At 43.1% G+C, this 26126-nt stretch overlaps 1 protein-coding gene across 1 annotated transcript in view; it reads left to right on the plus strand.

Annotated features, from left to right (window-relative positions):
- Window positions 1–26126, plus strand: part of smyd3 (SET and MYND domain containing 3) — a 195879-nt gene that overhangs the window by 167658 nt on the left and 2095 nt on the right. Inside the window, exons 9-10 of the mRNA XM_064332178.1 lie at window positions 3437–3524; window positions 3949–4123. Coding sequence (XP_064188248.1) covers window positions 3437–3524; window positions 3949–4123 — 263 coding nt within the window. The remainder of the gene's footprint in view (window positions 1–3436; window positions 3525–3948; window positions 4124–26126) is intronic.

Consider the following 26126-nt stretch of genomic DNA (forward strand, 5'->3'; position numbering starts at 1 on the left):
TTTCCTTTGTTCTGGCCCAGCTTATTCCTGGAAGACCCAGAAAGCAAGACAGCGAGCTCCGCGTGTGCCTGTACTCTGCAGAGGAGTGGCGAAGGGCTACAGAACTGTTTCAGCCGCTTTCCTCATCCTGGCAAATTGGTAGTGATGGGAGAGTAAGGGTTTCTATATCCCATAATGTGCTTGGCCATGGCGAAATGCAAGTCTTTGAGCCGTGTGAACCAGTCAAAGGGCTTTGCTGTGTAGCGAGGCAAGACTGTGCTCAGTTCAAATCAGTGAATCGTTATCAGTACAGGACAGCTCTCTCCATTTTCGGATTCATGAAGCTTCAAGTGGCATGACTCAGAATGCAGTACTTTTCATCTAATGCAAGGCGGTTGCATAGTGCATTCTGTCCAACAGTTAAAGCCCCCTGCCCTGAGAAAGCAAAAATACCCATTTGGCTGCAGCAATTTATTTATTTATTTATTTTTTGTATATTGAAGCACAGGCACCCTTTAATAAGAAAAGAAATGTGTCCAAAGGCTAGAGCTAGGCCTGAATTTGAGTGTATGCTCCCCAAAGTCTGTGCACAGCTCTGGTCAAATAATATTTTCACTCCATGGCAAAAAATCCAAAGTACCAAAACGAAGTTCAGTTTTAACCAGGTTTTAAGACTGAACCTGACTGGCCTGCTCCCTTAGCCTGCAGATGCATGCTTTAAGCCTGGTACGCACAACATGATTTCAGCTGAGCTTCAGCTCTTTTAACTGCGCTGCGGAGCTTTGCCACGATGTCTTGCGCCTTGTATGACGAAGCGCAAACACGCTGACCTCACCCTACGGCTTAAAACCTTATCTCCTGTAATGTGCCATGGCCTCCGGGACATTTCCGGACTAAATCGCCAGAGAGCTTCCTCATCGCTTCGAGCCGTTGCTAACGCTCGCTGCCACGCGGTCTGCTGGAACAGCCTGAACATGACCCAGGATGCAAAACCCTGACATTCTGATCCCGAACGATGAGGGGGGGAAAATGCGTGTGCTCACTGCGTTCTTTAGCCGTTACTTCTTGCACACAACCCCTCCGGCTCACAGAGCGCAGAATGTGATTAGCAACATGCTAAACAAACTAAAACAAATCATGACGCACTTGCACACAGTCACACACACACCCACACACATAATTGTCAAGATCTATCTATCTATCTGTTTATCTGCTGGGATTTGTCGGCTTGTTTACATCATGCAGTCATCCCACTTTACAGAAAACGACTGGGGGAAAAAAAAGTCGTTTATGTTCTTGTTTGCAAGCTTTTGGACGCAGCTTTTGGACATTAAACTTTAACAGTTTCTACAGATGCTGCTTGTGAATATTACAGCATTGTCAAGCTCAGATGTCAGTATCAACACAAGGAGACTGAGTTTCAAATCTCAGTGGAGTTTGCGTTGTGTTTTCTCTGAGTCACTAGGCCTTCCTTGGGTAGTAAATCTGACTCTCTTGATGTTATAGTGCTGTACAATTTCTTATGTTTGTGTGACTGGGTGCTAATCCTAAAGTATTCTGAACTTGGCAAGTATTGCAGAGGTTGGCTGGTTGAAATATATTGACTAATTTCAATGTAAGAAAAATGAGTTTGCTGCATTTAAATTCATGTCATGTCAGGTTTAAAGGCATATGCAGGGTTTTTACCTTGAAAATATTATAAAATAACTATGCATATTTATGATGCACTGGCAATCTATGTCTTCATGCACTTTTGCCAAATTAATGCACTTTTGTTTGCATTTGTTATTGTGAAAAATTGTTCGGTACGTTTCTGGGCTTGACACTGTTTTCTGTGTGGGGAGGGGTTGGTGTGGCTACAGAGCCTGTGATTTGGGATCAGGTTTCAGCGGAGTGTTTGTTGCTAGCTAGCTAGCTACCAGATACATTGAAGCGAAATGACAAGCCAACAGTACAGGGCTTGTTCAAGAACTACAGTTAACCTTGGAATTGCTTTTCCTCTGTGGCATCAGCTGAAATTCGCCAAGGATGAGAAGCAACATGGAGTAGGCTTGTTTTGTGTTGGACCTGAATGTAATGTTACCCATAGCTATCCAGCTAGCTACATTAGGTGTGGTACTTGGGGTGATTAAGCAGAACTGAAGATGGAGGAGACTTCTTTGGTTGTAAACACAGGACCACAGTAAAGCTAAAAACTCCTTTGAGATTTATCAGTCATGGTAGGTGGTGGTTGCTGGAGTTGTAGGAAGCATTGCCGCTGAATACTGTCGAGCAGGGGCACCTATAACCAAACTTGTTTAGCAATAAAGCTACAATGTGGTCCCTGATCATGCTGCATGCTGGGAAGGATTTCCGGTTCTCGGAATTGACGGCGTAGGCGGTCACCTAGGGCGCCTTCCGTCCCGATGGGTGCCAAGTGGTCCGCAGCTGTTATCTTTCAGGACCCCACCCCCCCCCAACCCCCGGTCCGCAATCTCGCCTCGTGTGGCAGAAGGACTGAGGCTGCTGGGAAGTACAGAGGGAGGGTTGCGGTGTGATTTACACCAATCACAGAGCAGAATTCACTGTTCCGTGTGGTGACGCCAGGCTGCTGGCCTGCTGTTCCCCCCCAAGAGAGTGGTCCTGAAGCCTGATCCCAGGCTTTGAGCGCCAGCAGGATTCTTACATCTGGAAATCGAACAAGGCGTGGGGGGGGTGGGGGGTTGGGGGGGGTCGGCCTTCGCGGTCATGTCGGAAATGTTTTGACATGGATCAAAGTATTGGCTTTAGTTCTGAGGTAAAAATGGTCTCCAGTGTCATAGGAATTTGCCAGTTGTTTTTGTTTTGACCAATCACACAGCAAGGTGACGCTAATTCACCATGTCACTTGGCATCCTTTCAACGCTGTGCACCCGCAGTTTAAATTTCTCAAGCTGTGTTTGTACTGTGTTTACACTGCACAGGTTACAGACAAGCATATAGTGAACATTTATTTTGTACTGAAACTTCTCAAGAACAATTGTGTTGACGTATCATGTGTTTGATGTACCTTTAGTGCTATGTCTTGGATAACAACAATGATATAATTTTTTTGAAAAATGTAAAAGTTGCTTTTAATGTAGGCCTTACGTAATTTAGTAATACCACCCCCTCGCTATTCATGGGTGAATATGATTCTTTAAGAAATGTTTAAGTGTGGTTTGCTGTGGGGATCATCTTGTTAATATTTATGTGGATGTGCTCCAAGATATGGTGTTGACTCCTGGCCTTGGCAACACTTAATTATCTTAATTGCAGGAGTGTAGTTACACTGTTTCTGCATTCCCCTGAGTTGATGGTGGGAGTAGAAGCAACGAGACAGGCTTATACAAAAAAAAAAATACAGTTGTACATTCCAAATAGGAGAATAAGAAAAATCAAGTTTAAAAATTGGTTTAAGAAGTTTTTCATGACACGTGTTTCCCTGTGTCATGTCCAGGATTCAGACATGCTTTCTGGGCCAGAAGAGGACTGGATGTCCCTCCAACACAATATTCCTCGACTCGAGCTCCTCCAATCAGAGCAGAGTATCCTTCACACTTGCCCAACCTGTACTCCAGTGCAGCTTCACCAGAGTGTCAACCTGCCTTCTGTCCCATAGTCATATAATTATTTGCAGACACCACACATACGCACATACTCTCTCGCACACGCACGCACACACTCACTCACTCTCTCACACACTCTCACTCACATGCTGTACTCTCTCACACGCGCACACACACACACACGCGTATATAAATACCGCACATACTCATCTTCATGTTTATACACACACTCAAACACACTCGTATTCATTGTCTCCACACGCACATACACACACCTGGCTTTGATGTCACCCGCGCCCCCTCTAGGCCACGCATCGCCTTATGATGCGTTTGAATATTTTACTCTTCCTCCCATCGTGGTCTCCCACTCCCAGCACGAGTCCTTAACTGCTCCTGATCACAGAGTGGGAGGAGGTCCTGAGGGAGAGCCAGGCCCTCTCAGGCAGCCGCGCGGGCACCGTCCCGGACAGGAACGTCTACCTGCTGCGGGTGCTGGACTTCACCCTGGACGCCTGCATCAACCTGGCGCAGTGGGACCAGGCCTTGGAGTTCGGCACCAGAACCCTGCAGCCGTACAGGTGAGTGCATCGCATGACCCCGGTGGAGATAAAAATGCAGTTTGAGAACCATGCCAGTGGTTTCAGGTTCATAGACGTTGCTATCGCCTCTTTGGGCGATTCCATTATGTACGATTCCATTATATACAAGCAAACAACACAAACAATTAATCACACTGCATCGCCATGTATGGTGTGACAGGTATTCGATGTTGTGCATTGGATTCAGGGCAATATTAGCCTGGGAAGAACATTCGAGAGTAAACACAGAAAACACATAACAGTAAACGCCTGGCGTCCTGGTATGTTTTTAATTGCGTGCTAATTAGTCACAAATAAGACCACCTTGTCTCAAGTGTCTGTCCCTGTTGTGTCTCCAGTCAGCTCAGATCACTTTCTGAGTCCTTCTGCGGTTTGCCCACATTGGCTCAAAGGGTCTGCACCACACGACAGACTGGTTGTAAATGTTGATTAAAAACTACAAATAAGGTTCGGTGGACTGATAGATTGAACTTATTTACTGTCAGTTAAGTACGCTTGCTGTTTACTGGCTCTCCAGGTAAATCCTTAAACTTGCCATAAAGGTGCAAATTTAGAGGCACGTTTCCAAAACAGAGTGCAGGCCATCTGGATCTCTCTTGAATAATGCTGAAGATACTTGTGCCCAGACTAAAACTTTTTTTGGCAGCTCTTGCCAAATTTCGCAGGCGGACTGACACACGGAATTCTCTTAAGTTTTGGAAATGTCCAGTTTCTGAGGCTTCTGTGTGGCTCAACCTTCTAAGGCACCGTCCTCATGCATGGAATGGCCCCAGGGACAGGTTCAAAGTTCAGGTTGCTCCAGTGTCGACTCTGGCTAGTAGCCTTGCAGGGCAGCACAGAGTTAATGCTAGCACCGCATAGGGATTGGAGGTTTCGGTAAGCCAGGATGATAGCGCCTCACTAGCACCCCCTACTGGTCATTGGGCGTCCAGGTTTTCTTGCCGAACTGCGCATCAAGTGTCTTATTCTGACTCATATCTGACTGCTAGATTGCAGTGTTATGAGAACCGATAGCTGACATCTGTTTTCCAGGAGACCATTTGCCTGCTCTCCCAAATCCAAGTTGCAGCCATGAGTGCTGACAATTCTTGACTGAGTGTTGGTAATTAGGGAGAAAAGGCATTTAGAAAATTTCAGTTTCCAACCCAAATTACGACAGAGCTAAACCTTCATGCTTGTAATTTATGTTTTCATCACGGCACTTTATTTGCATGTAATTTGACCCCAGAACTATAGCTGTACCTTGTGTTCTGTTTAGCTTTTTCGATTGTTCTGCATTTTTCAAATTCAAATACAACTGAGCTGTGCTAACAGAGCTTTGCTAGAACATATTTATTTTGTATTCCACCTCTGGCCTTGTGATATCAAGACTCTTCTGAGCTTGCCGATTTAGCTATGGTCTACACACGCTTCGCACACAGGATTGAAATACTGCGATGAGGGAAACACCTTGTGTTTCTGTAACCACTGTGGACGTGCTTTGCATGTGTTGCATTTGATCCATACAAAGGAGGCTTTGCAAACAATGCTCCATGCTGTAAGGGATCTAATCTTGATAGGCTTCGAGGCTGTGATCTTTACATTTTATAATAATAATAGTAATCATCATCATCATCATCTTCATAATGATAATCTTATTAATAATAATAATAATAATAATAATAATAATAATAATAGTAGTAGTAGAAAGAAAGGGAGACTTATGCAGATTCACTGTGACAGATGTACTGATTTGTAATATATTATGCTTTAACGTGGCATAACCGTCTTCTTCTAGGAAGATATTGGGTTATGCTTGTGCTTAATTGGTAGCAATCATAGAGAGTAATCCAGCACCACACATATCACAAGAGAGAGAGAGAGTGTGTGTGAGTGAGAGAGAGAGAGAGCCCTCACATCTCTCAGCATATAATGCTTCTGGTCTTTGGGCTTTTTATACATTCTCTTTAATATAAGCTCAGAACATTCCCACAGCATTCCCTCACCGTTACATCAGCTGAAAGGATCAGATAACGCTGCACAAACATTTCTCACGTTTACAGAGGCCCTGTGCTCTTTCGTCTTTGGGCTGGATTCCATTTTCTACCATTTGGAAAGCAATTTCTTGAGAAAAAGGGCTTCTTCCCCCATTGCGCTTGCATACCCTCAGGCTAAATATAAAAAAGACTGTTGCCTTCAAGCTTTTGTGATTGTCAGTATGCAGCTGCAGCGAAGAGTGAAATCTCTCACTGTGAATTTTGGGAGCGGGAAGAAGGGAGGAGGCCTTTTCCTCCAGTTTGAAACGGGGCCCATCACCTCAAAGCAATGTGTCGACTCTGCGTCGTCTGGAATGCAGAAAATGTCACTGCGGTTGTCACTCGCATTTGTGGAAGATGGCTTCTGTTCTCTGGAGCAATATTTTTAAAGCGTCTGTAATCGTAAATGTGCTTTTTTGTTTTTATCTGCGATCTATTCGCTTTCTGCTTTGGAGGATTAAAAGAGAGCTACTGACACAAAGGGCTTTAAGGGAGGTGGGTTACGGCTGGAGATCTTTCAGTGTTTTAGTCTAGGTGAAAAACACAAGGTGAAAAACAAGTATTCAGCTTCTTAATTGTCTCTCTTTTTAACTTTATGTATGTAAAATATGGTTAAAATATTATGGATGATGTACGTATAAACATACATTCCAAATGCAGCCCCTTAGTAGCAGTGAAGGCAAATCTAAAGGATACAATCACATTCTAGAAGATTGTGTGCTTCCCCAACAAGGGGAAAGCCCTTTCCTGTTGCAGCTGGGCAATGCCCCCAGGCACACAGCGAGGTCCATATAGAAATGAGAATGGTGTGGATGAACATGAATTACCTGCACAGAGCCCTGACCTCAACCACATCCAACACCTTCAGAATCAATTGGAAAGCCAAATGCAAACCTGGCTTAATCGCCCAATCAGTACCAGAACTCTCTGATGCCCTTCTGGCTGAATGGAAGCAAAGCCCTGCAGCAATGCTCTATTATAAAGCCTTCTTAGAAGAGTGGAGGTTGTTATAGCAGCAAAGGGTGGGCCAACTCCATATTAGTGCCTATAATTTTGGAGGAGATGTTGGATGTCAGGTGTTCACGTACTTATGGCCATGCAGTGTATCTACATACTGTACTCCACATTTTACAGAGAAAATGACTTTTTATTGAAAAATAAATATATAATAACAAAACTGAAATATCATAACTGCCTAAGTCTATGGCTTATTCCCAGGTCCTTGCACAGACGTTGCTGAAAATGCATGCGGTAAGCTGGTCCATTCATACTTTGGCAGCCAAAACAGTACTTTTTCTGTCTCAGGGCAGAGGGCATATGCTACAGCATATGTTGGTGTCTGTCTGTGCATATGCCAGCTTATTCCACATCCCCTTAACTTCTCAGGCCAGAGTTGTAGAGTGCTTGGGGTGATGTTCTCATATGGACACTTTAATCTGCACTGGCCATGAAAGTCTGTATCTCTTTCAAAGTTGCCACTAGTCTGTTGGTAGCCTCTCTGAGCAGTGTCCTTCTTGCACGGTCATCCAGTTTGGATGTACGGCCTGATCTAGGCAGGATCATGGTGGTGCTATACACCTTCACCTTCTTAATAGCTTCATTGAACGTGCTCCAGTGGATAATGAGGGGCTTTTAATTTTTCATACGAATCCTCTGATCTTCCACTGAATAAAGCTGCTTGGTGTTCATGCTGGAGTCTTAGAAGAACATCACTCAGTAATGGAACCTACAAAAACAGATGAATTTCTGTTGAAAGCGTGTGATTCACACAACATCATGCGACTGATAAAAATATTCCCCAACACCTGTCCTTGATTAGTACAGCGGTTGCAGTCTTCTTTTGGTTTATTTTTTCTTTTTTGACAGCAATTAAAAATGATCAAAGTATGCATCCTGATTCTCCTTGATGCCGTGTTCTTTCCAGAGATGCATACATACCACCAAAAAAATGATGATAATTTTGGCTCAAAGTGTGAATAAGTAATAGAATAAAGCAAATATGCAACATACAGCATGTAAAGAGTACTGATACTGATAATAAAAGCGATTGATTTTAAGCTCAAATGCTGAAATATAAAAGTCTTTAAAACTCTCAGTGCCAATCCACACCAAAAGTCTCTGGACATTTGCAATCACATTCTCCATGTTTGGGATGGGGGGGGGGATCATAATCTGCCAAAAAAAATGCTGGTACATGATGATAGGATGGAGTTCTATCCCTCTATTGTATTCCTTTTTTTATCTGACTGCACCAATTCAGTTTTTTTTTTTAATCTCTAACCGGACATGACAGCTAATAGTTATTTTAGCTTGATTTCCTTTGGTCTCTCTGTGAGAGATGCTGGTATGGAGCTCTGTGCCTGTCATTTCTGATGTCTGGTCTCTTCCCAGGCACATTGTATAGAGCTGTGAAGTGATTGGCCAGGTGCTCATATTGAAGGACCCGCTCTGTGCGCTGCAGATTAGATTTTCTACGTCTCGCCCACCCCCCCCTCCGCTACACCTTAATTGTTGGAGCCGAGCTCCAGTGCGTAGTGACATTGTCATGGGAGCAGTGGAGCCCTTTCAGCACTTTCTCGCCATGGAAACCTGCGAGCGAGTTCAGTTCACGCGCCTGGAGTCACATGACCAAGCATATTGCAGCTCTGAGGCTTTCTCCTTATGGGAGCTGGAATCGCTATTCTCATTTCCCCTTTTGGTCCGGTCAGTCGGTTTCTAGACCCCCTAGTCGAGATGAATGAAGATGATGATGTAATGAAAGAAGACACAAAATCCCTTCAACAGCGGTTAGATTATCATACAACCTGAACCAGACCAGAAATCAGAATATTAGTCAGCTGATCTATTGGCTCGGAACAAACAGATCCATGTATGGTAGACATATAGGGGCAATTACTCTGTGTGCCCTCTGTCTGTCACCCTCCAAATCTCACAATGTGCAGATTAATGCTCGGCGCTTTGCTGCTTCTCTGGACCTTTGTATGTAATCCACACAGTACATGAATGTGTACATGGCATTCACGTATGCAGCTGTACAAGCTGCTGATTGACAGTTGGCATCAGAGCTCACGATAGTATGTTCAATGATTTGCAGGAAAAAGAAGTGTATGTCATATAATGTATTCAGACAATGCAAAAACTGTTAAAATATGTGGATAATTAAGAGAATTTAAGGTCTGGAAACAAAGAAGTTGGATGAATTTTTTGTTTTGTTTTTTTTTTGGTTCCCTGGGAGCAGGTTGACTCGTGGAGTAGATTTTGAGAAGCATTGTTGAAATCTGGGAAGACACAAATTATTATTATTTATTTATTTATTTTATTTAAAGATTTCCTTACAAAACTCGAGGCCTTTATGAAAACAAGACTGATCTTTTTCACGCCGATGACAGTCATGTACTCCTTAGTAAGAACTTGCATCCTCTCGCTCTGCAGTCAACTTCATGTTGGAAAATTTGGCTTTCGCTCACACAGAATCACACAGTACTACAGGAGAGCTAGCAGGCAACCTCTGGCTGACTTAAAAACAACTCTAACCCTGGTGGGGCTAACCGGTTGACTCCCGGTCATAGTTGGCTAATGACCGCCCAGGCTGAAACACATGCTTGTGGTGAAAGCTTTCCCTCGCTAGGTCACTCCATACCCTTATGCTCTACATGGATCTGTTCTGCAGGCGCTGAACTGTATACAGTTCAAACACGATTTTTCCATTAAGGTCTTGGGGATTCATGAACAATGGAACACAACCTGGATGGAATCGAGCTTGAGTTATATTGGGGGGGAAATCATATAGAAAATCCTTGTTTTAGATCAATCAGTTTCTATGACCCTTGGCATGTTTCAGTAGAAAAAGGGCTTATTGTCTTTTAATGTCATTATTTTTTCCAGTTGTGCCTTTTCTCGTTGGAGTCTTATGCATTGGAAGCCAATAGGTGACCCGCCATGGACATTGCAATCCTGGAGGATGGTTTTGCATTGTGCTGCAGTGTGGTTGTGCACTGCAGAGGTATTTGTACCCCCCCCCCCCCCATTTCTTTCTCTCACTCTCTCTCTTTCTCTTCTATCTCCTCTCATGCTCTTTCCCTCACCGCCTCCCTCTCCCATTCTCTCTTTTCTCCCCGCTCTAATTTCCCAATGTTTGAGGGCTTTTGAAAAACCAATACCAGCCACGCTTACGACAAGCACCTGGCTAGTTCAAACTGCATAATAGATGCTTCATCTAACGACGAGAGCGGATGGCTGATACCGTGCCTGCTGTACAGGTTACATTTCACTTCCCGGCAAATACGGCTCTGCGATAATGCACTCTTGTGTTCCCATAAATTTGCATGGAAATGGAATGTTTTTTTTTTCTCCTTCATTTATTCATTATTTTATTTAACTCGCCCACGGCCGCAAGACACTTGGTTGCGTTTGTTCATTTTCAATTGACGAAAAGGGAAAAAAAATCATATGATATCTGGGAGAGAGCGGTATGGAATTATTTAACTCCCGTAAAACTCAAGTCACCCAGCAAAAAAATAAATAAAAATCAATTGGCATGCAGTGTGTTTAAATCCCAGCACACAAGAGAGTATTAAATAATTAAATCAATATTGTGGGAGCTCATTATTCATGGATGGCCTTTTCTGGATTTTACACTTTGAACTTTCCTTTAATCTCGTTATTAAAATTTAAACAAAATGAACTAATTGAATAATTGCAGCCGGAAAACTAAGCAATGGGATGAAATGTGTGTGCTCTCCAGATTTAAAAATATTTAACGAAACATCTTTAAATTCATGAACTGCTTGTTAATGGTGTGTTGCAAAACTCCATGGAAAATGTACTAATGACATTGGTTCCTAATTGCCAAAACCCATGTGAAGAATGGCGTGTGACACATTCAGTTCAGACCTATGCATTGCATCTTAACTTTTACAGCTATATAGATCGAATACAGGGAGAATTTTTCTTGGCAGGGTACAGGAAGAAATATATACTTTTGAAAAAAAACTTTCCATAAACAAAATCTTTCTTTAAAATCTAGTGAAACGGTTTCCTGCCGGCTGAAAAATAAAAAATAGTTTTCGACTGACCCACTTAAATGACAGCTCCTACAGAGAACGTTCTTTGTCAGCAACCTGGTTTCACTCTCAGTTCATACGAAATTAAACGTTAAGCAAGTAGCCTACATTTTGCAAAAGGTTTCACGTATGACTGAGAATGCATTTATTTATTTATCATGACTCGGTCTCGTTCTCAGTTCATAAATGAGACCGGGATGTTGTCAGCTATCTGAAACAGTATACACGTATTTCCTTTGTGAATACTTTAAAGCCTTTGAGTGGTGGGGGATGTATGCATGCATTGTTATCTTAGGTGAGATGTGGCAAGGCTCATTAGCAATACATTAATGAGACAGTTCACTCTGAGCATAATCTGTGAAAGATTTTTTTTTTTTTGGTATGTTTTATCTTTGGTCATTGTTTTTGCTTTTGGTTTGATGTGTGGCGGTTTATACAGTTTGAATTGGTCTGCGTTGGGAGAGACACTTAATGGATGGGAATCTGTAAAGAAAAGAAAAGCCTTCTACATATCCAGATGATAGCCCCAGTATTCTCATTATGAGTGATTCCTAGGGATTAATTAGTCTTTTATTCTATAAAAGACAAGCGTAGAAACACTGGGCTGATGGCGTGTTTCCAAATCCACACAGTCTGTTTGGAGACTGCAGCGCAATCACTATGGAAGACATGGAGACCTTCCTTCCTCACTCTCTGCTTTGTGCACTACTCTATGCTCTGTAATCATTTGATATAATGGAAATAGCAGGGGCTCAAAGTTGTTGTTCTGGTGCTTTTCAAATTCAGTTGTATTAAGTCTGCGAAAATGGGGCCTAGGAGTGCTTTGGGCTATTGAATCGCCTAAAAGGATAATCTACAATAATGGGATATAGCCTTCAGCCAACTTTCAACACACTAGGGAAAAAAAGCTCAAAATGGCTGACTGATCCAACCCAAGGCCTTGTAGCATGCTGTGGAGATAATCTTTATTGGTCAAGTGATTGACAGTTCATTGAAACGCCCTATTATGGGACTCTGAAAGCCCTCTTTCCCATCCCTGAGAGTACTGTACCTGCTTCAAGTAACACCTGCAATTGCTCACAGCGACAGGTGTTTTCGACCACTGCTGTTGCCTTGAATCTCACCCTCCAGAAAATGGCTGACCTTGCGAGTCGGGCCCTATTGCCTACAGGAGACATTGGGCGGGACAGGGTTCGAGCGGAGTGAAGGTCACACCGCCCGGATTTCCCGCCCAGTCGGCAGAACGCTTCCATTAACGGCGAACGCGGGAGCCGGCCGGCGCGTAATTATTATGTAAATTTGGGCTATTAAGCAGTTAATCCAGGGGTGTGGAGGAAATCGGAGCACGTTCCTGGGCACCAGCGGCCAGGCAGCTGAAGGCCCATTAACTTCCATCAGGGGCCATCCGCTCGGAAGCAGCCCCCGACCCCCCCACCCCCCACCCCCACCCCCTGGTACCGGCTCCACTTCATCACTGCCAGCAGGACAGCTGTGACCCAGTTCTACTGCAGGAGCGAAGAGGGTCCACATAACTCCACTTGCTTGTGTGTATATGTACACGAGAGTAAGAGAGAGAGCGATATAGTGTGAGAGAAATGGAGATGGGATGTTAATGTTTAAATATATTGCTTTGGTATTTACGAATGTCCCTCAACTGAGAAAGCACCTTTAATTGGAGAGAGTAAGCAAGAAAGCAGAAGTATTCAGAAAATAGACTCTTTTAGTATTGGTCCTTTTAACGTTTTTTGAACGTTGCTGGAGACTTGAACAAGGAAGCTGAAGCTGAGTTGATCTCATCACTAGTAACGGTTAACATTTTTATCGCTAACATCTTTTCCGAGGAGCGCATGTGCTCCTAATTTGAAAAATTTAGGAACTCACTAATGCGTCCCAGTTAGTGGATGTGCTCCTAATTCACTTTTCCAGTTAGCACACATCAAGTTTGAGAAGCAAATGCTCCTAAAATGGAAGCACCGTAGAGCCCGGTAGTCAGCGCCGCCTCAGTGAACAAGTAAAGGCCGCAGCTACTAATAGCGTGACGGCGCTGAGGATGCACCTTTCAGTTGGCGCCGAGTGACAGTCTGAGTGAAAAGGTTCAGTTTGCGTGAAGGACAGCACAATAAAAGAGGAGTAATGGTAAATGTGAATGTGTGCAAAATGCTTTTTTGCTTTTCATGATGGAGTCTTCCTCCCTAGCACTGCTGCGATGGTAAATGTGAACCATCTCTTCAAGTGACAGGCCTTAAAATAAAACCAGCAGGCCGGGCCTGTGCGGGAAATAGGAGAGAGGCAGCGGTGCCGCAGGGTGAAACGAAGTATGAACAATAAATCACGGCAATATCAGCAAAAGTCAGCAGAAGGTTAGCTGCCGAGGGAAACGAAATTGTGACTGTGCCTGTGCTGTGCTATTTTCTGTAGATTTGGTGACACTTAAGAGTGTAGCGTGCTTATAAATGCTGAATAAAGCCTTAATAACCGCTTCCCAAGTCATCAACCAAGATGTTGGCAGTGCTTTTTATTCAAACATTAATAAACATGACAAACTGTGTGATTTAAAAGGACGTGACGTTTGTCAGATTGAGAAATCCACGTAAAGGGATGCAGCAGGGACTGCGAAGGTTGGAACGTATGTCCTATTTCTACCGGCTCTGATATGACCACGTTCTACATCGTCACCATATGTTTCGCATTTATGTTCCCTTTCTTCTGTTCAGCTTCACATTTCCCTCAATATACTTCTGTTTCTGTGATGCTGTCAGCGATGGCAGACAGAGATGAACCCCAAAACTGTTGTCAAAGTCGATGCCGTGTATGACTCCATGTTTTTGTAGTGAGGTTCTGTTTTAATCATGTTTTGGTCAGGTTTCATCAGAAACAATTGAGTTCAACAACCAATCAGAATTTTTGTACATCTGTAGAGTCCAAGTTGGTGAAATAACATAGCCACACAGCAACAAACTGTGTCAACTTGTCAGCTGGTTCAAGTCCGCTAGATGCACGTGGCCTCCAGGAAGATTTTGTTGAAGTTGGGGCTGCGAGGGGTTCCAGTCAAGACGACTTGGATGTGCATAGATCTTCCACTTGGGTCCGGCCGTAAGGGAGATATATAGTCTGAGGTCTGAAGTCTGAGGATGATTGTTCCTCAAAACAACTGTCAGAGGGAAATAAACCAGCTTGGTTTATTTTGTGGAGGTACAGTAGCAGGCCTACACAGACATTTGATTGGCTCATGGTATTGGAGCTGTCAACCAAACACTTATTGATAAACCATTGATCACTGCTTTAAGGTTGAAGCGTGTTAAATCAAGCTCCCCATTTCCTCCTAAAAGCGGTGCTCCTGCCCCAAGCTGGTGCCTTAATTGATCAAGCTGTGAGTTTATTGCAGGGTCACAAGAGGAAGGGGACAGGCACTTAATTGTGTCTTGGTTGACCAGAAAAAAGTTAATGGTGAACATGGCTCAGTGGAGAGTCAGTCCCACCACAAACATTCCTGTGTGTAGTCACAATTTGAATCAATCTGATCTTTTTTACCACAGAATGCTTTAACTAAAACAGGTTGGCAGTTTAGTTCCTCCCATTGTTGCCTTGACAAAACCGCAATCTGCACTAGGCAAGTGGGCAGGTTCCAGTGACAATACAAGTTTTTTGGGGTGAGTGCCAATTGCGCAGGTGCAGTGGCCAGCCAGTCAAGCGCTGGTGGTTCTCCATATTGGTAGACTTCCTGTTTGGCGGGAAAGCTGGCACCTATACAAGAAAACAACGCACGTGCATACAAGGTTTAGTCTCGGGAGCAGCATCTTCAGGCAGGTGGGAAGTAATAGTTGATTTCCCGTGAGCGGAAGCTCCTGTGTACAGCTGCCACACACGAGGCAAGACTTCATAAGCTGTCATCAGCTTTTTTTCTTTTTTTTGTCTCCTTGGTTTCTGGTTCACATGTTCCTGCATACTGCAGCCAAGTATGTTTTATTATTGAAGTCCGAATATCTGCTGATGACATGAGCTCTGTTTTGCATTAGATGGAAACCGGTTTGTTTTTTCAGTTATAATTTGTTTATCGGTGTGGGTGGCCTGTAGACTGCTTTGGCTTTTTCCCACAGAAGATTTCATTTCTCTCTTCATTTGCTTGTTTGTGGAACAGACACCCTCAGCCAGTTATTGCACATCTTTTTCATTAGTCAAGGTGATTGCGTAATATTGCACAGTAAAAAAAAATGCTAATTGTATTTCACAATGTGAATGTTTAGCCATTTCAAGAAAAAAATGCAAAAACAATGAGGCTTGTATTTATGAAATGTAAACATGTTCAGATATTTCAAGAAAGAAAATCTACAATTTCATTACATTGCAGGCATTAGCATACACTCTTATTCAGAGTGACTTTTTTTTATTATTTTTTATTATACATAGCATCCATTTATACAGCTGGATATAGACTGAAGCATTGCTGGTTAAGTACCTTACTCAAGGGTACAATGGCAGTGTCCTACCTGGTAATCGAACCTATGACCTTCAAGTTAGAAAACCAACTCCTTACCCTTTATACTACTCTGCCGTCTGCCACAATAGAATGATGGTTTGTTTCTCAACCACAATAAAAATGATGGCTTGTATTCATAAAGTGCCTTTCATCTAAAGCTCTAAGAGCAGTCTTGCCGTGAAGAAATGGTGAGTTTACCTCAGCCACCGCTGACATGCAGCCCCCATCATGGAGATGCCCAGTAATTTGTTTTGTGGCAGAACTCCCAGTACACATCGCCTGAGTGGGAGAGATGACAGTAATGAAACAAATGACAAGCTCTGTCATGTCATCAAAGGATTGTATATTTATTTATTTTAGCAAATTTGGAATATAGCACATTACGCAAAAAGTAAATCTTGAAGTATCTGAATATTGCTTCCTGGTAAAATAAGGGTAAAATAAAAATATATGTGGCGCCCACTATGGGCTATGGACATCACCACTCCTTGGTTTATGAGGTCTGAGTACAATGACAAAATTTCTACATAAATAAAAGCAGATATTGATTTTTAAAAAGTATTTTATTTCATACCGAATCAGTGCTTGGAGAGCTGTAATTATCTTGCTCGGAAACACAATTACGCTGGTGTGAAACACCCTCATGACACGTAACTCCATAGGCTGGAGCCAGCAGTAACCCTGAGGTGGCGCGGTGCAGCAGAATCCGTACCCGAGCACACGTGGCATTCAGTTTAATCAACCCGGGCTGAAACCAGGAAGTGTACACTGCAGTTCATCTCCTGGATAGGCCGTACACAGAATACCAATGACTTCGCTGAGCTGAGCAAACAGCCAGCGCCCCGGAATTCGCCTCGCCGAATGCGGAGGAGCGTTTTCCAGGTGCGTGTGTATCTTACGGGTTATGGCTCTGGCTACAATGTGTAAATTGCAACTACAAACAAATGTATTTCAGGAAAGAAATGAAAAATTTGACAAACAAAATTTGATCTGTCGACATCCAAAACAAAGTCATAGAAATTCAAATCACGTGGTAGTCTCCGTTCAACTGAATGGTTTCAGGACCAAGCCAAGTCGGGGTAGGGGAGCCCTCAAGGGATCCTCCTGCAGGACAAGATATTGTGGTGCTCTGCTCTGAGCTGTTGCCCTGATCCTGCTTTGCAGTGTTGCTCTGATCATAGTGGTGCAGCGGTTAGCACTGTTGCCTCGCAAGGGGGTTCTGGTTCGAGCCCGCCGTGGATCTCTGCTGGTTTCCTCCAGGTCTGTTTCTCTCAGGAGCTCATTTGAAAAGATGGTCGATCTCAATGTGACTACTCTGGTCAAGTGATGTAAAATTTGAAATGGTGTGTGGTGGAGTGGGCTGGGTAGGCAGCCTTGCTTTTAGTGTAACTCATAACATAACATGACAAGGAGAACAGCCCAAACATGCTTGCCATTCTCCTACTACTAAAGTGTACCTATTGCTCGGTTTACCATAAAACAACATCGTATTTAGCGTTTGCACCATATCAATACTGGTCTTGAAAACCTCCAGAGTTTTCAGAAACATCCTTGGGACTCCCATGTAATGACTTGACTGGCCAGTGAAAGTTCTGCCCTCTTTTAAATAAAAATAAAAAAAACAGCTAGTTTATTGAAATTGAACAGGCTGGAGATTTGCGTGTGGGTCGGGAGGTGGCTATTGCTGACCATCTGGAGCAAAGGCAGTGTGAGAGATCTGGTCTGGCCCTTCCTTCACAGTGCGCGCATTTTAAGGTCCCGATACGCAGCGTGACTACAGTCAGTCGTGCAAAGCCCTTCTCCCCGTTCCACGTGGGCTTGAATACATCCGACTAATAGAACGTTCTGGAAGATGAGCATCTGGATCAGCGGAGGGTCGTCATGTGAGCAATTTCCTTTTTCTTTTCCGCGCAAATTGAGGGTGTGTGTGTGCGAGCGAGAGAGAGAGAGCCGGGAGGGATGAATGGGTCGCTCTTTCATCGGGAATTTCCGCTGTTGGTGCGCTGTCATGTGAAAAGGGGCAGGTTCAGTCCAAGTTCACAGCTGAGGGCCAAGCTTTCGGAAGTCCTCCGGACAGGGTCGCGCGGGGCCCCGGCGGGGGCTCGGCATTGCTCTTTGGGCCATAAATGTTACCCCCCCCCCTCCCCCATCCTGATCAAGTAGCCTAGTGTTAATTAATTCCCTCAGTTCACCAGTGGCTTACGGTGCAGTCTCACTTAATGCATAAGGATGTAATGCATAAACATAGCATGTTAATGCTAACAGCTCTGCAAGTATATGTCAAGTGTTTCATAAATTAGGGTTAAAGATGAGTGACATTCATATTGTAATGATCATTCGCTAATGTCGTGCTACTATATGCATGGACGGGATTATCGTCACATTGATCTGATGTTTATTTCATCCTTAATTTGTTTATCAACATAAGCAGCAGTATTAAGTAGTGACACTTGAGCGTGCTGTATGCAATGTAATCTTGGGAACATTAATAGGACTTTTAAAAAGTTAATTTGTTTGCCCTGATTAACACGTGAAATGGAACCATATCAGATGTTATCTGTAATGCTGCGCCTCGCAAACGATTCTGTGGTGCAAGGAATTTGAGTGTTTACACAGTCGTTTCGGCATTGTCAAAAGCACGCGACAACAAAGGCTTCCTTATCTTCACTCTGTCAGCTAAATTTATGCAACGGCAGTGTTCATGAAGCTTTCAACCCCTTTGTGCCGCCTCCCACCGCCCTCCTTTTTTTTTGGTATATTAATATTTTTTACTTAATGTGTCAATCGAGATGCAGGGAGACTGAAAATCAGGGTAAGAAAAAAGTAAACCAAACAGGGCACAACAACACAAACCCTTCTGTTCCTTCTCTCTGTGCAGCGGGGGGATGTGTTCTCAGGGAGTGCTGCTTTCCTGTTGTTGGCTTTTTTTTTTCCAAGAACAAAATAAAATCTTCATCAAAATTTCATATTATTTGTTATGAAACTAGCAGTGCTGTGGGGCCGCTGTATTATGAATCATTGTAGATTGCTTGCGGCCTCATAGCCGGCTGTTGGTAACGTCCTACAGTGCTGCGCTGAGAGCACTGCTGTGTGAGGGAGTTCACTGGAGAATTACTCATTTGAGATGGAAGAGCATCTCATTTATACCTCCCCCCCTCCCCCTCCCCCCCCCGCCTCCATTCCCCCTTCACCCAAAAATGTTTTGTTTTTATGAAATCTTAGGAATTCAGTTTTTATCTGTGTGTTTTCCAGTCCTCCAAATCAAGTCTGCAGGTTTCCCTGGTTCAGTGGCCAATTTGGGCCTTGGAAACAAGGTGTGTGGACTGGACTCTAGCCAATAACTGACTTCAATTAAGCACCTAGGACCACCTAGGGCCAAAAACAGGTGGGAGTGCAACCCACCTGTGTGTGCGTGTGTGTGTGTGTGTGTGTGTGTGTGCGTGTACCTGTGAGTGTGTGCGTGTGGGTGCCTGTGTGCATGCGTGTGTGTGTGTCGTAGCGCATAGACCGGAGTCCAACCCACCTGTGTTTGCATGTGCATGTGTGTGTGACTGTGCATGTGTGTGTGTGTGCACACGTGCTTCTGTGCATATGTGCATTATTGAATGAATTAATGTTTTTATCTATATGTTGTGGCTTGCATCTTAAGACACCCATTCTCTGTAGGCTAAGACATACTCAGAATTTACATATTCATAAAAACATTCAATAAATACAGCACATACCACTTTTTTTTTTGTTTATTTATTTGTTTGTTTTATTGCAAGCACTGAACAAATACAACGAGACCAAAAGCACCTTTCTAAAAAAATTTCTGAAGCTTTTCTCTTCGTGTCAAAAACTGAGCTGTTTGCACAGTACTGTAATAAAACCTTTCCTCTGTAGTTGTGAAGGCTCAAACCGGGTGTTATTTGCCCAAACTTCTCCCTACCCATCGCAGCATGCGCATAACGGCAGAGAGATAGTTGGAATGTGCGTGTAGTTGGGAGCAGTCAGAATGCTTGTGTCACTATCCCTCTCAGCATCGATACTATTCTAAGCTAGAGCTTGCACTGCAGCCGGTAACGTACAGACACCGTTGCGAGGTTCGGCGTTAAGCTGTGATGGCGTTGTGTGAGTCAGTGCCGCTGCTTCTCGCCTTCCGACTTCTGTCAGAGTTTATTTGCGCAACCCTAACACTCTGAATTTTTTTCAATCCACTTTTTTTTTTTTTTCTTAAGTGTCGATTGCATGCCTTTCGGCTAAAAACGCAACCGGGCGTGAGCTGTCTGCATTTTCACCATCTTTTCGTGCGCTGTTTTTTTGCGTCCTCCATATTCTGATTGGCCCTCCGTATTCACAGAACCCCTCCCCTCCCCTCTCTGTTTCTCCTTGTTTTTGCCTGTTGTTTATGTCATGCTGCTTAAGGGAGTCTGACAACTAGACAAAATCTCATCACCAATGAGGAATCCCAGCAGAACAAAGTGTACACATTTAATTGTGAAATGAATGCGGCTAATGTTGCGTGATAAGCCATCAGACGTGTAATATTGTTTCTCAGTGAAACATGGAAAGGAATGCATATTTTATAATGACTGTTTAAGTAAGTACTCGTGACATAATATTATTTAATACTGTGCAAATTAAACATTAAAAACTGAAAGCATGACAAACATAGAGATTACCGAGCGATCACCGGAAAGATTCTTTGTTATTATGTGAAAGGCTCGTTCCCCACTACAGAATCCAAAATGCTTAGGTTTTGTGAGGGGATGGAGGAGGATGAAGAAATGACTCTATTGTTGGAGAAAAAGGAGGAAAACGAAGGAAAATATAGCTTTTCTGAATTATGTTTTTGATGAACAGGGTGTTCATGGAAACTGCCAGATAGGCAAGTTCGGTGTGGAATTTGAGGCTATTATGCTGAAAGGGCAGAGTCAGTGTTTTTGATCTTTTAATGAAAGGAACAGACCTTTTTCATTTTTTGACATAACATAAGAAACAACTGAAACGTAAGAAGTGCTGCTTCTAAAGGGGGAAGGCATGAATGGGTCTTTAAACGTGGACCCCTGAAATCGGTCTTTGAAAGAGCACAGTAGCCATGCAGAGACAGAGTTCAGAGAGCCAACAGATTCCATCCACGGGAGAGATCTGACAGGGCCGAACAGTGAGCTGGATATTGCCGCGGCTTCTGGAAAACAGAACGGCCTTTTATGGATGTGCGTGTGAGCAGTAGCAGGCTAGCGGAAGCGCAAGATTGGGCTAGCGCCGCACAAGCTCCAGGACATGCGCTAATGGTCTCGCCATTCTGAGAAATCAAACGCAATCCCCTGACCGCAAGGTGATGTGCGGGGGCGGCGGCGAAGGGGTTGGGGAGGCGGGCGCTGAGGAGGTGACTGGCGGGTCAGGATGACAGCACTGTGACTCATTGAGTCTGCACAAAGCTTCACATTTAGAGTGCTCGCTTCTTATGCTGTCACTTTATAACCACGGGCAAATAATGGCGGTGAGGGCCGAGGTATAAAAGGTATGTAACAAAAAAAAAAAAAAAAAAAAAAACATTTAAGATGTTTTTTGACGCCATGCCATTTCTACATTAACACATTCCTGACACAAATGGTGACTAAGCATCCTGAGTTTTCGTATGGCCGGAGTTTAGAAGCTGGTCTTCCTGTAACTGACTGTTTCCAGAGGCTTCTTCCACGGAAGGGGTGACGAAGTACACACCATCTCCATATATCCATGGCAGATGGCAAACTATGTAATTATGATTGATTTCATGAGCGCAACAGGAGTGCGCTGATTAGGGGCACTGTGCGATGCCTGGCCTTCAATTACAATGCAGAGCTTCCGAGAGCTTGCCGTCGCCGCTGCCAGGCAAATTAATGATGGGACGTTGTCGTCAGCGAGCGGCTCACCTCTCCAGAATCCCTGAACAAGTTGCTGTGCGTCGAATGTGGAATCGCAAATTAATATTCCTCTCCTATAGTGCTTTACCCAGCAGAGGGTCTTTTTATGATCTCATGCTCTAAGATTAATAGAATGATGGCACTCTCGCTAATGAAAAGTCAATGGGGCTTTCCCCAGACCCACACCTTTCTGCTGTTGCCAAAGCAACGGACTCACCCCTCTAGATCAGGCGATTGCCCCCTCGCAGTGCAGCGGATGCTATTGATATCGATTGAATTCTTGCCATCGTTGAGTTATTGGCGCTGGATTATGCATTCAGCTCCTCAGACAAACAGGATTTTCAGTCACGCGTGCAGATAATACTGCAGTAAGATTCAGCAGTCAACATTTTTTCTGTTAAGATGGCGCGCGCACTGCCTTCATCAGTGAAAATGCATGGCCATTTCTAATTAACCTGCCCGTCTGGTTAAGAGCTGGAGTATAAACAATTAGCCTCAGAATATAGCGCCATGTCACTGACAACGGGAGAATGTGGAAATATTTTAATCTTTAGCCTCACCTTTACTGAACAGCTGTGAGTGCATATCCTTCATGAATGTTATTTTTGTCTACCCACCTCTGTTTTAACCCAAATGAATAAAATATGAGCACATCTTGTACTTGACTTTGATATCTGCCTTAATGGCTTAAAGAGTGGAAGAAAGATTTTTTTTACCCCCCCTTCCGCTAATTGTGCAACAGACGGTAAATGCAGTACGGTGTTATGGTGAAACACCAGTAAAGCCGGGCATCAGACACAATGTCCATCTGGTGCCTGGCAACTGCGATGTGGAGAGGATGGTAACTCGGTAACGGGGTGCGAAGAGTGTGTGACCGCAGCGGTGGCAGTGACGCCCTGTGTGAGGGGGTTCTCTCGCATGTTGTCACTGCAGATAATCTTCGCTCACTTCCCCGGGCATGCCTTGCCCAATTGTTCAGTTCCAAAATGTGTAACTCTAGCACCAATGTCAATGGTCTGATAACAGATGTTTGGATTTATGTTGAATGGAGTCTCCTTTTTAGAGTTGCCGGTTGGATCAATGGCACCACTATAAATAAACAAAAACATTTTTTGGGGTGCAAGAGGATGGATGGGGAGATCATGTCTAACTAAGGATTTTGATATATCTGAGTGGTTATCTTGAGAAACTAGAGCCACAACTTTACACATTGTGATCATTTAAAAATTGGAGATTAAAATTATGAAATGCTTGACTCAATGTTTAAATATTATATATGACAATATATTGTTATCTCAAGCTTATAAGTACCACTACATTCAGAGGTAAATAATGTGTGAAAAAATCTACAGATATAATGCCTAATTAATATAATTCAACAAGCTGCCCACCAGATCCTTTACCAACCAAGTTTTCCAAGGACATTCTTAGTATTCGGTCTAGTTCTCTTTGCAGTGGTAAACTGTTCACATTTCACAAGGTTTTTTCAGAAAAAAAGGGCTGTTGGTAAACCTTTACTCAAAAAGGCTGATCTAGACATGTCATTTTAAGTTACCAGCTTTTAAACTCAAACCTCCCTTTTCTTTGCAAAGGTTCCAATCAAGGTAGCTAATGGCCTACAAAACAATGCAGAAAATGGCTAACCTTAGTGTTTGGTTTTATTTAAACCTGTTGCATTCAATGCTGTGGACCACAGATTTTTACTTAAACAACATAAAATTGAATAGAACTGTCTGGAATATAGTTTGAGTCTTATCCCACTGAAAGTATTTGTTGCTCTTGATGAGTCAAGAAAGGTCAGTATTACTTGTGATGTCCCACAGGGCCCAGTTCTTGGACCCTTATTGTTCCCACTTCGTTTTAATATTATTCACTGTAATGGTGTGTCTGTCCATAGGTATGTTGATTATACATAGCTGTGTTTAAGTGTTGAAAGCTCTACAGCTGGGGTTCTTGCCAAATGCTTGTCTGATGTAAAAAATGAGATTACACAAACCTTCCCTAACTGTACAAAAACAAAACAGAGGCAGTTATACTAGGTCAAAAGAGGCAAAGAGAATTGTTTTGCCGGAAACAAATATAACTCTGAAGTCAGAAATCTTGAAGTAATCTTGGACTCGGAAGTAAGTATGAAATCACATGTTTAAAACATTACCAAAGTTTCTTTTCATCATCTTGGAAGGATAGCAAAGATAAGATCTTTTTTTATTATTGCCAGATGCTGAGAAAATCAACCATTTTATTTCAACTGGACTGGACTATTGTAACTCCCTTTTTTGGCCTTCCCAACTGTGCCATTGGATAACTGCAGCTAAAACAAAATGTAGCAGGCAGGGTATTGCCAAGGACACAGGAGTGGTATTGCTTTACCCCAGTGCTCATTTCCCTACATTGGCTCCCAGTTCATTTTTTGCATGTGTTCTGCATTATTCAGATGGGCAGAAAGCAGAGAGGGTAACAAATGGAGGAGGAGGACTCCTGGCAACGCATGGGGATATGGCTCGAGAGACCCTTCTGACTACGTTACCCACCATGCCCAGGCTCCCAGTTAATTTTAGGATACCAACCAGATGCAAATAAGGTCATCTACAGCTTAATTACTCTTTTTTTCCATGTAACCTTGACCATATTTTAGATTAATCAAGTGGATCAGCTTTATATAGCACACTAAAACATCAACTCAGTAATTTGGAATACAGTTCAACTCTTACTTAAGTGCAAGTGTACTATGCAGGGCTGCCTTAAAGCTTAAAAGCAACATATCTCCTCTCTACACCTGTCCACTCCCCTCTTCTCTCCTCGCTCTTCACTTTCACTTCTTTCCACACTCTCCTTTCTGCAGTCTCCTCTGCAATCTTCTTTTCTTCCATCTCTCCTTTTACCCCTCTCTGCTCTACCAAGTTTTCCTCATCTCTGCACTCTTTCTTCTCTTCTCCACTCCCTTTCTTCTCTGTACCCCTCCCCACCACACTGTTGTTTTGTTGTCTCTCTGCTATGTGTTTTCGACCCTTCTGCCACTGAAATAGACATGAAGGGAACAGCTGAAGTTCAATTACACATGTAAACGCATGCCTGCTTCCTTAATGCATTTTCGCAATTTCAGTAATTAACTTAATTACTAATTTAATTAAGCCCGTATCTTAACAAAGCAATTCTGAGGAAACATGTACATCATTAGGCATGCAGCAGTTTTCGTTCTTCATCTCCTGAAATCTAAGGGACTCATTTCTTTAAGAAATAAATAAATAAAATAGAAATTTACAGAAAAAATGAAATACCTACATTTTTAATGGATTTAAAATAATAAATAGTGGTCCATCACATAGAGCACCTGCAAAAATATACTTAGAGGATGTATCAACTCTGCTGTCTGGAAAATGGATAAAGACTACAAAACTGCACAGACATCTTTGAATTTCATTGAGCAGCTACACAACTTTGCAGCTATCAGTTGCTAACATGCAACACATGTACTTGGCTAGCTAGTGATGCTAGCTATGTTGTAGACTATATATACCTTGCTGACTAATATACTGACTGGCTGGTTCACCAGTTCACTTGTGTGAGTTTACCTGAAGGTTTGTTTGGCTCATGAAGTCTCATGACAGACAAAAGCTCTTAGGTGATGCTAGCTAGCTAAGTAACAGAATGCTAGTGAATAAGCACTGGAAGTCAATATGGAAAACTTGCGAATGGAACTACTTCAATACCTCAGTAGTTTTCAAACTCAGTCCTGTGGAACCCCTGTAAATGCTGATTTTCATTCCAATTGCAATTTTGACTAGTCTACTCTTGATTATAGGCTTTTGATTGCATTTGGAGTTTGTTATTAGTGTGTATCAGCATAAAGACTGGAGTTGTGCTGAGAAATATGAAAAAAAAACAGTGAGAGACGTAGGCCTAACGTTAGGCTTACCAAAATCAACTGATGAAAGACAGTATAGGTGGGCTCAGCAATTGCGAAGGGCCTGGTAGGCCTAGGAAGACCTTTACAGTTAATGGCTGAAGAATTCTCAGCATAATGAAGAAAAACCCTGTCTCAAACCCAACAACAGGAGCTACACTGCAAGGTACAAACCACTAATTGGCCATGAAAACATAATGGCCAGGTTATAGTTTGCAAACAAATACCTGAAAGAGCCTGCAGCTTTCTGGAAAAAGGCCTTGTTGGACAAAGAGTGAAGGCCAAAAAGAACTGCTCAAAATCCTTGCCAAACCCTTTACCTGATCTGAATCCAATTGAACGTGCGTTTCATATGCTGATGAGAAAATTTAAGGCAACTAGCCACCAAAACGAGCAGGAGCTGAAGATGGCTGCAGTATAGGCCTGGCAGAGCATCCCCAGAGAAGATGATCTGCACCTGGTGATGTCTCTGGGACACAGACCTCAAGCAGCCAATGCATGCAAAGGATATGCAATGAAGTACAAACAAAAAAAGTGACTGCTTGCATTTACATAGCATTCATAATCCGAAACATTATGGTGCCCTAAAATCGCTTATGTAGAAGATTTTCTATCATTTCTACATTGTGCATCCA

The sequence above is a fragment of the Anguilla rostrata genome, chromosome 1 (genome assembly GCF_018555375.3).
Source record: "Anguilla rostrata isolate EN2019 chromosome 1, ASM1855537v3, whole genome shotgun sequence".
NCBI classification, from domain to species: Eukaryota; Metazoa; Chordata; class Actinopteri; order Anguilliformes; family Anguillidae; genus Anguilla; species Anguilla rostrata.